This window comes from Sturnira hondurensis, unplaced genomic scaffold (genome assembly GCF_014824575.4).
Source record: "Sturnira hondurensis isolate 20B ecotype Veracruz unplaced genomic scaffold, ASM1482457v3 Scaffold0006505, whole genome shotgun sequence".
In the NCBI taxonomy this organism is placed as follows: domain Eukaryota; kingdom Metazoa; phylum Chordata; class Mammalia; order Chiroptera; family Phyllostomidae; genus Sturnira; species Sturnira hondurensis.
The window spans coordinates 652,973-668,550 of NW_028079136.1; the positions used below are offsets into that span (position 1 = coordinate 652,973).

Consider the following 15,578-nt stretch of genomic DNA (forward strand, 5'->3'; position numbering starts at 1 on the left):
ATAGTTTCAAAATGTCCAATTTTTAATACTAAATATTAGCAATATTTCAGTTAACATTCTCCCCACCAGGTTACATTCCCTGTTGGACTTACTGGCGGCTCTATCTTTGCGCTGTCCACGGGGGGAGGGTGGTTCACTTTCGTCTTGTCTATGTCTATAGGCACAGCTTCAAGGGCAGCGAGTAGACACGGAACCCAGAGAAAACAGCACCGTGGCAGCACAGTCCTCCACCTCATCTGAAACGGGGGGAATTACAGTGAAGTGCTGAAAACATGTCATCAAACCGTACATACATGCATTCCCAAAGCCACACCAATACTATGTCAAATTGCAGGAAGTTTAATACAACAAAAGAATTCTAGGAAAAGGGTTAAAGTAGATCATAACATAGAAAAAAATGTATCACTGAAGAAAATCAGGGGAGGGTGGTGATTGCTGAGGGGAGGGGGCGCATAAGGGAACTAAATAGGAATGGAAAAAATATAATAAAGATAATGTATTCTTTAACAAAGAAAAGCAGGGGGAAATCCTGTTTAGCTAAAATTAAAAAGGAAAGAAAAGTATTTAAGTTTGTATAGTATAAGGAAACATTTGATTTATTATAAAAGCTTCAAATAAGGATGGCAACGATGGACTCAAAATTTTTTAAAATAAACGGCCCAAATTTAAGAAATGGAGCATAAGAAAAGAATTATGTATTTTTTCTCAGTTGAAATATTAGAGAGCCTGCCCTGGCTGGTATAACTCAGTGGATTGAGCACGGGCCTGCAAAGCAAAGGGTCCCAGGTTCGATTCCCAGTCAGGGCACATGCTTGGGTTGTGGGCCAGGTCCCCAGTTAGGGGCGTGCAGGAGGCAACCACACATTGATGTGTCTCTCCCTCTCTCCTTTCCTTCCTCTCTCTCTAAAAAATAAAATAAATAAATAATCTTTAAAAAATATTAGAGAGCCGAAATTACTTCCAGATATAATATTTAATTAGCTCCAACTCAACTTTGAAAATAAGGTATACTATAGATATAAGTTGATTAAAAGAGAGAAATGACTTGCTACAAATATTCTCTTAACTTATCAAACATTATCATAGCCAATAGTCATTTGCCAAAATTTTGGAGGGTCAATGATTTTTCAAATAAATAGGTTAATAAATATCACTCAGGATGTAACAGGGTTGAAACAAAGAAGGAGCAACTACTCCTGGTCCCAACCACAGTATGATTCAACTTTGCATATGCAGTTTCCACTCCACACGGATATTTAGCACCAGAGGATCTACTACAAGAATTGACATGAATAAAAACCTCAAATTTAATTGATCTTATACATATAGACTCATGTTAAGGTCCACATCAAGAGTAATGGTCTGAGCCCTGGCTGGTGTGGCTCAGTGGATTGAGTACCAGCCTTCAAACCAAAGGGTTGCTGGTTTGATTCCCAGTCTAAAGCACATGCCTGGTCCCTAGTAGGGGGTGTGCAAGAGGCAACCACACACTGATGTGTCTCTCCCTCCGTTTCTCCCTCCCTCCCCTCTCTCTAAAAATAAATAAATGAAGTCTTTTAAATAATAAAAAAAGAAGAATGGTCTGACCATCAACCTGGAAAATACATTATTTAATTCAGCATCTCCCCAACTTACCAGGCCATGGACTTTTTTTTCATATAATAGGTTTTTATCCACAGACCACAATTTGGAAAAAAGTACACTGCCTCATGTTTAACACAACCCTGGATAGTATATGGGGCAGTGATTCATTTGACACATGAAGAAATCTTTAATTAAAATAGCTCACTCACAGAGCACTTTCATGCATTAACAAAATCACTAATCACATTTTAGTGCTACTTCTAGCCTACCAAATTTTTAACACCTTTTTTTGAGATATAACTTGCATACAATTCACCCAGTGAAGGTAGAGCATGTGTCTTTTCTGTAAAGATAGTTTTCAGAGTTTAATTCTCAAACCTAAAAAACCAAATCACTTGACACCTTACCCAAAATACAAAGTCTCAGGTTGCACCCAAGACCTCTTGAATCAAAAATCTCTGCAGTGGAGCCCAGGAACCTGTTTTAATAAACTCTCCAGGTGGGTCCCTGGAGAGTTTGCTCAAGCCCCAGGTTCGCTCTTCTCTAGGACGCTGGTTCCTCACACTCATTGTTGTTAAATGCTTCTCAGGATGAAATATGTGTGCGAGAGACATTGGCTCAATGTCGCTAAGTAGGTTTTTGCAAGACCTCCCACACTCGTGGTGGGCTACTAGGCATCATGAATCTCTAACGCATTATTTGTTTGTGCACAGAATGTCTTCCCATCGTGAGTCACCTCCTGTTCCACAACTATTTTTTATGACAACATACATTCATTATTCATTCATGCTTCACGCCCATGAAGGATAATAGTTTAAAGCATAACGATGGCCGAAAAGCCCAAGTTATGACTTAACTATTCAAATCAATTTTGATGTCTTCTACACACACTTCTGTAAGATTGTGTTTCCTTCCAGGCTCCTGCTGTGGTGCACATGTGGTTAGAAAGTGAGTAAGTGTTAAAATGATTTGAATAGTCTGTCTACGATGTGCACACAGGCCAGCCCAGAGACGTACCTCTGTAACTTCACAGCAGACCTCATCATAAACTGTGACTACCCCTTGAAATGGGCCGCCCAGAGTCTCAAAGAATCTTTCACATACCTCCCTCCCCTCCACCCTGCGCTATCTCCAATGTCCCTTCTGCTCTCCTCGCACCATACAACACACATACGTAGGGCAATTAATAGGCATTCTGTCTCAGCAACTGGCAGCTATGTCATGTATTTTAAAATACGCTTCCTTACAGGGTCCACCTTTCCTTTAATACATAATAGAAGCCTAAGATCAATAAAAGTAAACTAGTACAGTTAAGCCCAATTTTGAAAGTGGAATTGCTTTACTAATTTGTCACTTTCTCTCTCTTCTGCCGTGTCCGCCATACATAGGAAGGCAAGTCAAGAAAGAAACATGAGTGCGCGCGTGCGTGGATCCCGACAGCATGTCGAAGTGCAAAGTTGCAAAAAGTCTCTGGATGTCTACTCTAAAATACAGACTAAATTTATGGCTCAGATACTTTTAATTGGGCCCCCAGTTTATTATCAGTAACAAGAGAAACGATCTATTGAATGTTAACTATGAACTAAGCAGCATGCTGAACCTGTTTTTATATATTAACTAATTTAATTTTTAATTCTGTGAAACACATATTATTATCTCCAATTTAAAGCACAGGAAATGGAGGCATAGCAGTTAAAAAACTTGATCTGGGCCGTAGACCCAGAGTTCAGTCCTAGGAGTGATAGACCCAAGCCTGTGTCTGCGTTTAAGCAGTGGTCCTCCAAGTGTGGTCCCTGGGCCAGCAGCCTCAGCATCCCCTGGAAATGTGGTGGAAACGCTAATTCTCTAGACTTCCTCCAGACCTTCTATATCAGAGTCTCTGTGGGGTGTAGGGAGGATGGGGGCACAATCTGTACTAACAAGCTTGTAGGTGACTGATGCATGCTAACGTTTGACGACACGTCTCCCTTTTCTCCATTATTCATGAACGTCCTGTACACAATAAGAGACAAAAAGAATGCTTATCTGAAGAGTAAACTGAAATCCTCAAGGAAAAGAAAACAAGTGTCATACCTAAGAGTAAGGCAAAATTAAATTTAGGTCTACATTTTCATTTCACCATTCCCTTGCTATGCGACTACAAATCAGTTGACTTTTTCCACTTGTCTCATTTTTAGAAATACCTTAATGAATTCATTAAGTCTTAGAAATACCTTAATGAATTTGTTTTACTTGTAATTCATTTATGTATGTACAAAAGTGATATGAGAAAAATCTGCATGTCTAAATGCATCTTAAAAAGCACTTTCAGTAAACACAAAACGAAGCAGTAAGTGATAAAGTGTAGTATCATAGTTTCATTGGCAGGGTTTTTTCTGTGTGGTACATAATGATGTGTCTTAAATTCAGAGTCTAAAAACTGTGAAGTTTTTAGAGTCAGTGAAATACCTTACACTGAGTTTTCAATGTACCATCTTCAGCTGGGCTTTCTAGTTATCCTGCCTTTTTTATATTTACTTCCTCTCCTTTCTTGCCTTTTTTTGTTTCATTTTTTGATTGATGGAAAAATTTTAAAACATGTTTCACCCTCTAGTTGTTTCTAATCTTTTATTGTTTGTTCTAGGAATAATTAGGACAATTAACTTACTGAAGTCTAAAGTTAAGTAAAACAGTTACTCTACTCCTTAATAAGGCCTCAGTAAAAGTTAACTTATAAAAGAAATGGAAAGGTTCTAGTACATTAGGTAGAAAAGTAATGACACAAACATCTCTTTAAATGCCAAGATAATGTCAGATGTGTCAAAGGTGTACAGATTTTCATAAGCCCAAGAATACAAAAATAAGTATCCACACAAAAGGAGGCAGGGGGATAAGGCAAAGGGAAGACTAGCTTACTTTTCTTCCATTATGGGGTCAATAAGAATGGCCTTCTTTCTTTTATCACCCTCTTCTTCCATAAGAACAGAGACCTACAGAGGAGACACTGGGCTGAACTTGGCTGAAACAGTATTCTGATCCTAACTAGGAAGATCTGAAATTCTAAATCAGGCAGCCATCGCAAGACCACATGGAAATCACTGATCCCAAGGGCCTCAGAGCTCCAGGCGAAAGTAAGCAGAGTTCTTAGCCTTTCCTAGTATTCCATAGGTACACAATAATTTCCAAGTCCCAAAGGAAGTTTATCTCTCTTCCCTTGTCTCCACCAAATCAAAACTCCCACTTACACACAAAGGCAGATTTCTGAACAACTAATTCATATCAAGAGTTACCCAGATTGAGTTTGCTTGGTGGGTAGGTGCATGGGTCGGGGTGTTTACCAGTTTCCTGTTTTGACTGTGGAGAGAGATATCCTGGAAGTGGTTAAAAAGAAAGGTCGCTGGGGCTGGTGTGGCTCAGCAGTTTGAGCTCCAGCCTCCAAACCCAAAGGTCAGGGCTTCCACTGCCAGTCAGCGCTCGTGCCTGGGTTTTAGGCAGGTCCCCATTTAGTGGGGTGTGAGAGGCAACCAATCGATGTTGCTCTCCCTCCCTTTCTCCCTCTCTTCCCCTCTCTCTAAAAATAAATAAATAAAATCTTCAAAAAAAACCCAATGGCCATGGGTGAGAAAAATGAAGAGTATAGAAAACTGAAACTACCATATTTTGCTATGGACAATGTACTCCCACGTATAATGTGCACCCACGTTTTTGTCCAAAGCATTCAGGGGAAAAAAATCTTCCATTTTATTTTAATTCAATTGTTTATTTATTTATATTTATACACTTGTTTTTTTGTATTATAAGGGAATTTTAGTATTTAATTTTGAACATATTTTGGTGCGAGAAATTTTACGGAATAATTACAAAACACAAGAACAGATACAAAGTATTTCAGGCACTGCCCATGTGTAATGCACATTCTTGTTTTTCCCTCTAAAATTTGGGCAACGAAGTGCACATTACACACGGCCAAATACGGTAGTTCATCCCTCCCTGCAGTGGTTTCTATTCCTCCCTCATCTGTCTTTTTCTCCCTCCTTCATTCCTCTTCTTTGATTCCTCTTCCTTTTAAATTCAAAACTAAATTAAAGTATGTTTCCTTTCATCTATGTTATGCACTTGTTAATTTAACATATGTTTATTACGTACCCATGATGTGCCAGATATTATGCAGGATATGAAGTTAAGTGAGAAGGACATGGTCCCTATCCTCACAGGACTTTCAGTGCAGTGGACAAGGCAGTTTGTGAAATAAACAACTGCAACTTGATAAAAGCTGCTTATGAAATAATGCATAGAGCATGATTCTTTTTCTGTTAATTAAAAAATCTTTAAAGGCATTATCATGGTATTCAGCAAAGAGATATTTCAGTCACATTTTAGTGGGACTCGTAACACTAAATATCTCTGAAAAACTCATAAGACTCCTGATTATTTTGTTTATTTGAGGTCAATGGTTCTCGATTGGAAAAAAAGAGAATCAAAGTACTATTAGCAATAGAATCATTATACTTTGTCCCTAGGTGATACAAGAAAAAATTCAAAGAATTTTTTCATATATGTACTTTGTAGAATAAAATGTTAATTTGCTTCTAATCTTCCTTCTAACATCCCTAAAAGACTGACTGAATCTTTCTATTCTGCCCCCTCCAATTTACATTCCCTGTACTTCTGTTTTCTTTTCTCAAATATTGTTTCAAGTTACTTTCTTCACAGATATAATAGCCAACCAAACCATTTCACATGACAAGTGTAGGGTATATTCATTTAATATTTGCAAATAAAGGTCTGGAATGAAATAAAATACTGATATACCCAAGTAAGTTAAGCAAGGACTAGTTGTTAAGTAAGAAGACATTTCAAGACAAGTAACAGTTAAGTGGTTAAAAAAAAAACCACAACTTCTGACTTATAAGGAAAGCAAAAGTGTGCCTCATATGAGCATACTGAATTTCAATTTATCCTGAGACTAATTATACTTGTCATTAAAAATTTACTTCCTGGTGATGTATTACATGAGACCCCTGGGATAACGTCTCTCCATCTTTTTAGTCCCTTGCATAAAGCAAGTAGCTAAAAAACAAAAAAAAAGTAGCTCTTTTTTAATATATGCATACATTGTACAACAAACATCTATTAGCATTTATGAGTAATTTTAAAAATAACCAGAATAAATACTCAATCGAGACAGAAAGGCTTGTATAATGAATCATGGGATAAAGGTAAAAAAAAAAAACCCTTTATTAGATGAAAGTTATTTTCTTCTATAGCCATGATCAGAGTTAAAGCTCTACTATGGAAAAGTAGAAAAGCTTCTACTTCCACTATGAGTGATTATCATGGCATACAGTTCTCAGAGAGGACAGAAAAAAATATCTGTACTATGACAGAGAATTCTATTTGCCAATATCCAAATCTTCTCTTCCTCCTCAATAACAAAAGCTCAGTATCATTCAGGGAAACCACACATCCAGTTACATTTTCCTGCTTCCCTGGTAACCTGAGCTGTGGATCAGGACATCTCCCTAAAAGAAGAGAATAAATCTTTTGTCTTTGCCTTGCTGCCTGGAACTTGGCTGTGATGGTTAGAGCTCTGGCAGCTATCTTGGACTACAAGGACCAGGGGCACACCTTACAGGTAGCAGAGCAAAGAACTGAAAAAAGCTCAGGTCCATGATGACTTTATGATGCTAACCACAGCTAACTGAGACTGCCTGCTTCAAGAATTATTTCACCTGAGAAAATAAATATTGTGTGTTTAAGCCATCATTAAGTTGTTTTTCTCTTTCTTACCTAATCACTTACCTTCAGATAGGTTAAAATTTTTTATCTCCTTTTTATAGATGAGGCAGCTGAGATCCAGAGAGGTAAGATGACTTGCACAATATCAAATTAATAAGGAGGTAGGTCTTGGCTCTGAGCTCAACGCTTTTTCACTAAAAACTGGACTCTTAATGGGTTCTAAATATAAACAAAAATAAGAACATTAAATATAAATATAAATGTAGGCTTATTATATTGATAATGGCACATGACAGTGTATGAATTTGTCACATCCTGTGAAAAACTACCAAGTTGTTATGATGTGGAAGAAAACTGAATTATGTCATATCCCAGTAGTGAGGGGAGAGAGGTATATTAAATAAACAGAGTAAAAAGCCAGAATAGACAAAGATATTGATTGTTGTGCCCAGGTTTTACCATTGCTTCCCCTTTTAAGTAAATAAGAAGAATTCCAATTAAAAACTTATTTTGCTCAACAATAAGACTTCAAGATATAGGGTGAATTGTCTCATTAAATCCTTTTTTTAAAAAAGATTTTATTTATTTATAAACTCTCTTTTTAGAGAGAGGGGAAAGGGAAGGAGAAAGAGAGGGAGAGTAACACCCATGTGTGAAAGACACGTTGATCGGTTGCACTTGGCCTGCATCCCGGGCACGTGCCCTGGCCAGGGACCACACCAGTGACCCTTTGGTTCGCAGTCCAGCACTCAACTCACTGAGCCACACCAACCAGGGCTTCCCATTAAATCCTTACCTGGAATCTTTCTTCATCCTTACCACTACTTTTAAAATTAACTTTGGCACCCTGGCTGGGTGGCTCAGTGGGAGCATTGTCCCATACACCTTAAGGTTGTAGGTTCAATCCCAGGTCGAGGTATGTACAGGAGGCAACCAATGGATGTCTCTCGCTCTCTCTCTCTCTCTCTCTCTCTCTGTCTCCATCTCCCTTCCTCTCTCTCTAAAATCAATGAACATATTCTCAGGTAAGGATGAAAAAAAATTAACCTTGGCCCAGTCTCAGTCATATCAGTCTCAGTCTCAGAGATCAGTAATAAAGCAAAGGATCCCAAGATTCTTTTTTGAAACCCCACTACCTAAGTATGAAATACAAGACAGTTAGCTCATGTCCAAACTCACTGGTGAACGTAATCAATTACCAGTATTTCTAAGCAGTCTGGAAGGAAATAAGCAAATAAAATATCTTCACATTTTAAGAACAGATCTATTTCTTTCCTTTTACCGTATATTGAACATAAAAATAATCAGTAGGAGAATGGTCGTATACATATTATATGCAGGAAAGGCGTGTGACTTATTAACAGAGCAGGGTCAGAAGTAAACTTCAGCTTGAGTCCTGACCACACCTGTTTACTAGAACCTCACTTGCCTCTCTGCGCCTCAGTTTTCCTACCTACAAAACTAGTATTAAACTAATACTTCCTCATAAGTTTCTGATTAGATGAAAATAAGAATAAATAGAATGCGAGTAACACAGTGCATGGCAATAGTAAATGCTTGATAAATAGTAATGCCCTTCCTGTCTTGAAAATGAAATAGCTACAATATCGAAATAATGAAAATCTGTACAGTAAACAAAGTTAAAAAGCAATAAATCAGTTTGACATACAACCTTTAAATGTCTTTTTTAATAGCTTTTTAAAATCTTTACCTGAGGATATGCTTCTTTTATGGATTTGAGAGAAAGAGAGACGTGGATGTGAGAGAGAAACATCAGTTGGCTGCCTCTCATACGTGCTCTGGCCTGGGATGGAACCTGCAACCTTTTGGTGTATGGGACGACGCTCCAACCAACTGTGCAACCCGCCAGGGCTAAATTTCGTTTTATGAAGGGCCATATTAGAGCTCTCCTCTGAGCACCGCCACAACCAAAGTCCTCATGCAGCTATTGGGCAATGAAAAGAATACATCCAACCAAAGAGGAACATAGCCTCTTCCGCCCTGACATTAAAACAGATCTTTTTCAAGAGACCCAGGTTTCTTCCTCCAAGGCATTGCCCTGAGCCAAGAAACACGGGTTGCTGCTTCTTACTGTCAGTGTCATAATCTTAACAGTAAAAAGGAGGAGGGTGGAGAAAAACAATGGCTCCTGGGTTTCTCAATTGCAGTGGTAACAACAACTGGTGGTGACCTGATACTCGAGTCCACTTTTCTCTGTGAAAATGAGAGTCAATGGGAAAGTGAGGTTCAAAATAGAATACCAGCTAAGTTGAACTTCAACCCCTCCCTGTATCAAGACATAAGTATGGATGGTAGTGTCTCTGATGCTTATATCTGTAGAAAAGGACATCAGTCAAGAAGACTGGTACATGGCCTTTTTTCCCCACTTAACAATCAGTTACAATATCCTTGATAATAGGCTTATGAAAAGTAGATACTGTTGCTCATTTGCATCACTCAATAAACCAATTTATTAAAATTACAATGTCTTCAGCCCTGGATGGTGTATCTCAGTGGTTTGAGTGCCCGCCTGCAAACCAAAGGGTCACTGGTTTGATTCCCAGTCAGGCCACATGCCTGGGTTGCAGGCCAGGTCCCCAGTAGGGACCACACAAGTAGCAACCACACACTGATGTTTCTCTCCCTCTTTCTCCCTCCCTTCCCTTCTCTCTAAAAATAAATGTTTTTAAAAATCACAACGTCTTTATTGTTTATACAAACTTATGTCACATAACTAAAATACAATATGTCAAAAAGCTCTGCCAAAAATACAGTAGAAGCATACAGCTGCTTCCTCAGTGTCCCTTGGGTTGCTTTGAAATTTTTAAAGCATGAGAATTCTGGGACCAGAGGGGATTTTGGAGGTAGTTTGGTTGAGACCCTACTTTTATAAAAGTTTATAAAACACAGGGAAGTTAACTGATTTGGCCAAGATCATTTGGCAGAGCCAAGATTGAAATCTGGCCATAGAATTCTAATTAAGTATACTTTTGCCATATCATGGTGGGGTTTAAGGTGTTTTTTTTTAGAGTGAAAATATTAAAGTGATTGATATTTTTCTTTTTCCTAATAAATTATTTGAAATTGTTAAGAGCCTGTTTTTTTAAGTCTATAAACTAGTTGCATGTATTAAACATGAAAATAACAAGCTTCCCCCTTCTAGACCTTTCATTATTTAGAAAAAGTTAATCATCTATCATGCTAAATATAGTCAACTTAATTACTCAAAAATACTTAAAAGATTACCTACTTTAAGGATTATTTTAAATACATTTTTAAATCCTACACTGGATTCCTGTAGCTACCCAATACTTACAAGGGTATTTTACACACCTAAGTCATCCAAAGGGTCCTTAAAAAGTTGAAAGCAATTTACATATTATTCTAAATAACATAAAATTGGTTTAGTACAGAAATATACAAACATATCCCCAAACAAAAAACCACTGTTGTTAATCATGTTACTGATAATCTGTTAACGCCCATAATCAATAACTAGTGTTTTAAAAGGTACCCTTATTCCTTTAATTGTGTGTTACTTTTAACTAGTCTTTGAAGACCACAAACAATCTTGGCAAAAAGCATATTGAATGGGTATATACAAAATGTGTGATACGAATAAGAACTATCTCAAGGAAATCAGAGAAAGGTAAACACAGCATGGGCCCAACTTGCAAGATGGGTAAAATTAGTATAGATGCTGGAGGATAGCATGAGTAAGCACAAGGAGACAGAAATAAATTGTTTCGCTCATATTAAAGTTGGACCAGATCACAGAGTTTAAATACGAAAATGAGAAATATAAGTTTAATGTTCACCCTAATAATAAGATTGATGTTATTTGAGATTTCACTTCTAATTCTAAATGTCCATGTTTGTTTTTTTTTATTGTCGACCCTATTAATTGAGGAATATTTCTTGGAAATGTTTGTTCAACTTGGTTGAACTTGTTCAAATTTTATAAAACAAGAACTCACACTCAGCTTAAATTAGGACAAATCCTGGGACAATTTCTATGAGGGGCAGGATGCTAGAATCTGGATATTGCATGACTCCATTCAACCGAATTGACCAGGGAAAGCCTCAAGAAACAAATAATTTATATAAGTTGTAAAATAAACTAGATATTCTGATGTAAATCTGTAATACCACTGGTCATAGGACTTTAAAAATTCCTTAAAGCAACTGTCTCATCAATTCTAAATCCACAATCTCCTTTCAACAAACCTACAGAAATATTGGCATTTAAACTTTCACTCCCTCCATAGTTTTTTTAATATTTATGAATTTATTTGAGCCAAACTGAGTACCATAACCAGAAAGCAAGATCTCAAATACTGTAGTCTCTCCACGTTTCTTAAAACAAGGTATTTATCATTTGGTGTTCATATTTGCCCATGGATTCAACAGCCTTAATAAAAGGCACAGATGGCAGGCAGCACTTACTTACTCAATTGTGTAAAACGTACATTATCCAATGTAGGAGTTTAGTGGGCAGCACCAGCCACAATAACCACATTTGCTCACTGAGTTACCACATAGCAGATGCAAATAGACAAGCTCTTTCGATTTCTTATACCCTGAAATCGAAAGAGCCCACCTTCACGCTCAATGATTTGTTACTTAAGAGAAAACAGTAACAACTCACAAGTACTTTCACCTCTTCTCAGTGTCGGGGGTTGCCAGTTTAACAGAATGAGCAAAGCAGGGTTCACCGGCCGAGCTTTGCTTGGCAGCTCGCAGGTCGAAGGTAAGAGGTGAGGGGGTGAGCATCAGCCAGGAATTGGTGGGTACACCCTCCTCAACAGTTGGCAACTGCCTTGCCCACCGACCTGCCAAAACCAGGCTGTAACCCCACCCGGGTCTCAGTTCTGCACTCACCCTCGCCAGCTCCTCGCCTAGAGTCACTCATCCTCATCGACCCCTGAGAAAGCCTGGGTGCCCCGCAACGAGTGGAGCGGGGGGAAAGGACCTTCCGCCCTCAGGATGGAGCTGGAACCCCCTCCCACACATGCCCGCCCACACTACAGCCCCAGACACCTTCACTGCTCGGGTAAACAGAGGAGACCTAAGCCTTATCTCAGGACCCGACCCGGCCTATCAGGGTACTGATCTGCACCCACCTCGAGGTCACAGGCCTTCCCTAGCCCCAGCCTTCTCGACGCGCGAGGTTCCGCCAGCCGAATGCCTGCAGGGCCTGCTGCACACAGACCCGTCTAGCCAGCTCCCAATTCTCAGCTCAGCTCAGTATCCATGCCCAAGATGCGCTCCCGCCTCCTCGCTGCCATGGCGACAGACCCCGCCCCCAGGAAGCTGCTGATTGGTTAGACTGTATCTCGAAAGGCGCTGATTGGCAGAGGCGAAGAAAAGACTTGGCTCGAAGCGGGCGGCTTGGTGCGCTGCAAAGAAGCCCGGGGGAGGTTCAGCCAAGAGGGACGTGGCGCTCTGCTACGCCAGCTGGGAAGCCGCGCCCCTTCCTTCGTTAGCTATTTTTGAGGAAGATTTGGGCGGGTAAGGTGCTGTCCTCGGCGGGCCGCCCTTGGCTGCTAGCTCGCGCAGGCAGCGCTCAGAGAGGTCAGAGACGGGCTATCAGGCCCATTTTCGCCCACAGGCCTCATTTGGTCCTAACACCCCCAAACCTCTTCCACTATCACCCCCTGTACGCCCTCAGCCATTGTGGCTTGACAGCTTTTGGCATTAATAAAAGGCACAGATGTCTTCCACCTTCTTTCACACCCATCTGCGGACATATCTCTTAGCTCTACCCCCTGATAGAACTGAGACATCTACTCCACAACCCTCATTTTAAAGATGGGGAAATTGAGGCTCATAGATTTCAGTGGCTCGAGGGTTAGAGAAACTTTCAGAGCCCTGAGGCTGGGATCAAAGCTTAAATCTGCTAAATAATAGCACTTCACTGAGCCTTAGTTTTCTCCTTTGTGAAATGGTATCATCTATTTCGCAGTTGTTATTGAAGATTACATGAGATAACATTCCAGAAAAACCAGTACAGAACCTGTTGCATGTGTTAGTAATAGTAGCTTCTCATCAAGAAGTAACAGAAGGTAGTAGTAGCCCAGTGCACCAATTTGGAACCAGACTGCCTGTGTTGCAAAATTGGACTCTATCGCAAACCAACTCTGTACCTTGGTTTCCTTGTCTCTAACATGGGGATTAAAATACCACCCTCCTCAGCCCTGACATGTGTTGCTTGGTTGAGCATCATCTTGCAAACCAAAAGGTCACTGGTTCAATTTCGGGTCAGAGCACATGTTTGTCAGAGCCAAACATACCCGGGTTGTGTCAGGGTCTCCAGTTGGGGCACATGCAAGTGGCAGCCAATGGATGTGTCCCTCCCTTCCTCTCTCTCAACAAATAAATAAATCTTTAAAATACCACCCTGCTCACCCTGGTTCGCCCTTCCTGGCTCAGGCATTGCTCAGCTGATTGGAGCATCATCCCGCACACCTCACCATTCCACTTTGTAGTTTCACTTCCTGGTCAGGGTGCACCTGTGTACGATGCAGGTGCCATTCCTGTTCCGGCACATGCAGGAGGCAACTGACTGATGTTTCTCCCTCTTTCTCTCTCTCTCTCCCTATTCCCCTCTCTCTCAAATAAACCTTTAAAACAAACTTTTGAAAAGGAGAATAAAATAAAACTGAAAATAAAGAAACCACCCTCCTTTTTACAGCTTCTTAGAAACCATTCTCAGCTAAGGCCTTTGCCCAAGCTGTACTGACTTCAGTAGACCACCATTTTCCCTGTATTTTACATGGCTGGGAAATTCATTAGAACTCAAGTGCCACTGCTTAAGAAAAACCCACTCAATTGAAGTAATTTCTCTCCGCTCCTTTCCATTATTCTCCTTAATACTTAGCATGTGTGTGTATGTGTGAACAGGAGGGATCCAAAAAAACCATGGGAATTATCTCCTGGAGGGCAGGTCCCCTGTAGTACAAGCTTCCCCCACTAGGGGAATGATCTAGAAACCCATCTGTATCAGCATACCAGCTGGCATTGATGTGAGAGGCTGCATTAGGCTTCAGTGAATTTTTTTAAAGACACTTCCAACCCTTTTGCCCCTTTCATGAAGGGTGAGCTATGAGCCCACACCACTCTGAGTGTTCAGCAGTTTTTGACCAAAAGCAGCATAGCCCCATGCCTCACCCTCCCAATTTCAAACAACTCCTCCACTAGGCTCTCATAAAAATTTAAATATATGTTTATTACAGAACTCATATGCATACCTTTATTACAAAACTGCAGTAAGTTTTCTTCTTTAATTTATTCTGTGCATCCAGGGCCTGCAGTGAATATTTGTTGCATGAATGGTAATAAGCAGGTACAGAAACAGGCCAGGTCAAATGGTTGTGTGGTGGGGCCATCATCGGATGTGCTGTGATGCAACAAAAACTTCTCCCAAGGGGTTGGAGCAGATTATGTTGTCAGGAGAAAAATCTGTGAAAATCTATCTAATGACACTGGCCTGGAAGTGTTGACTACAATAGGAAGAGAAGCTGGACCCTGCATTTGTGATGGGTCACTAGGGTGACACAAGACTCGGGAATCCTCCCATGTCCAGATAAGCATTCACGTCTACCACAGTGCCTAGAACCTATTAAGCCTCCAAGAAGTATTATTATATTTGTTGAATAAATTAAGGACCGAATGGGTCTGGAAAGAAGCTAGCCTATTCTGGGCTTCAGGCCATCCTAAACCAGCCTTTGATTGTAACCTGGGTGAGTCAGAAAAGGTTTGGTTTCTACGTAGAGCTAGACTGGCAAATAACCATGTGCTGAGTTGGGTGAGTCTCTTAGCTAAAGACAGCATGGCTGTCTGTCTGTGTCAATTCAGCTTTGATTACCACATAGTATTGAGATGGTACTGGCTGGGATTCTGACTGGACTGTAGCTGGTTTCTGAACTGACATGCTTGGACTGGTCAACAGGTCTAATCTTAGATGTGGGTTCCAGGGCTATGAATTGGATTGGCATTTTCCTTTGCTATGGCATTAGCCCTTAACTGAAATCATGAGCTAAGTCAAACCATAGAACACAAAATTTAAAGGTAAAAAAACTTAGCCCTGGCTGGTGTGCCTCAGTGGATTGAAGAGCAGCCTGTGAACAAAAGGATCGCTGGTTTGATTCCCAGGCAGGGCACGTGCCTGGGTTGTGACCCAAGTTGTGCTCCCAGTAGGGGATGCATGAGAAGCAACCACACATTAATGTTTCTCTCCTCTTTCTCCTTCTCTTCCCCCCCTCTAAAAATAAATA

The 15,578-nt window shown here is 40.1% G+C and overlaps 1 protein-coding gene across 6 annotated transcripts in view; it reads right to left on the reverse strand.

Moving 5' to 3' along the window:
- Positions 1-12,572, reverse strand: part of NUCB2 (nucleobindin 2) — a 41,548-nt gene extending 28,976 nt beyond the window's left edge. For 2 of the 6 annotated variants that reach the window (XM_037049974.1, XM_037049976.1), the window contains exons 1-3: positions 12,426-12,570; positions 7,366-7,521; positions 93-236 (exon numbers count right to left, since the gene is read on the reverse strand). In XM_037049974.1, the coding sequence (XP_036905869.1) occupies positions 93-236 (144 nt within the window). In that variant the 5' untranslated portion in view covers positions 7,366-7,521; positions 12,426-12,570. Of the gene's footprint in view, positions 1-92; positions 237-4,479; positions 4,554-7,365; positions 7,522-12,183; positions 12,208-12,425 lie in introns of those variants that run through there. The other 4 variants (XM_037049980.1, XM_037049975.1, XM_037049977.1 and 1 more) reach the window with 4 other exon arrangements.
- Positions 12,573-15,578: the final 3,006 nt, after the last annotated feature.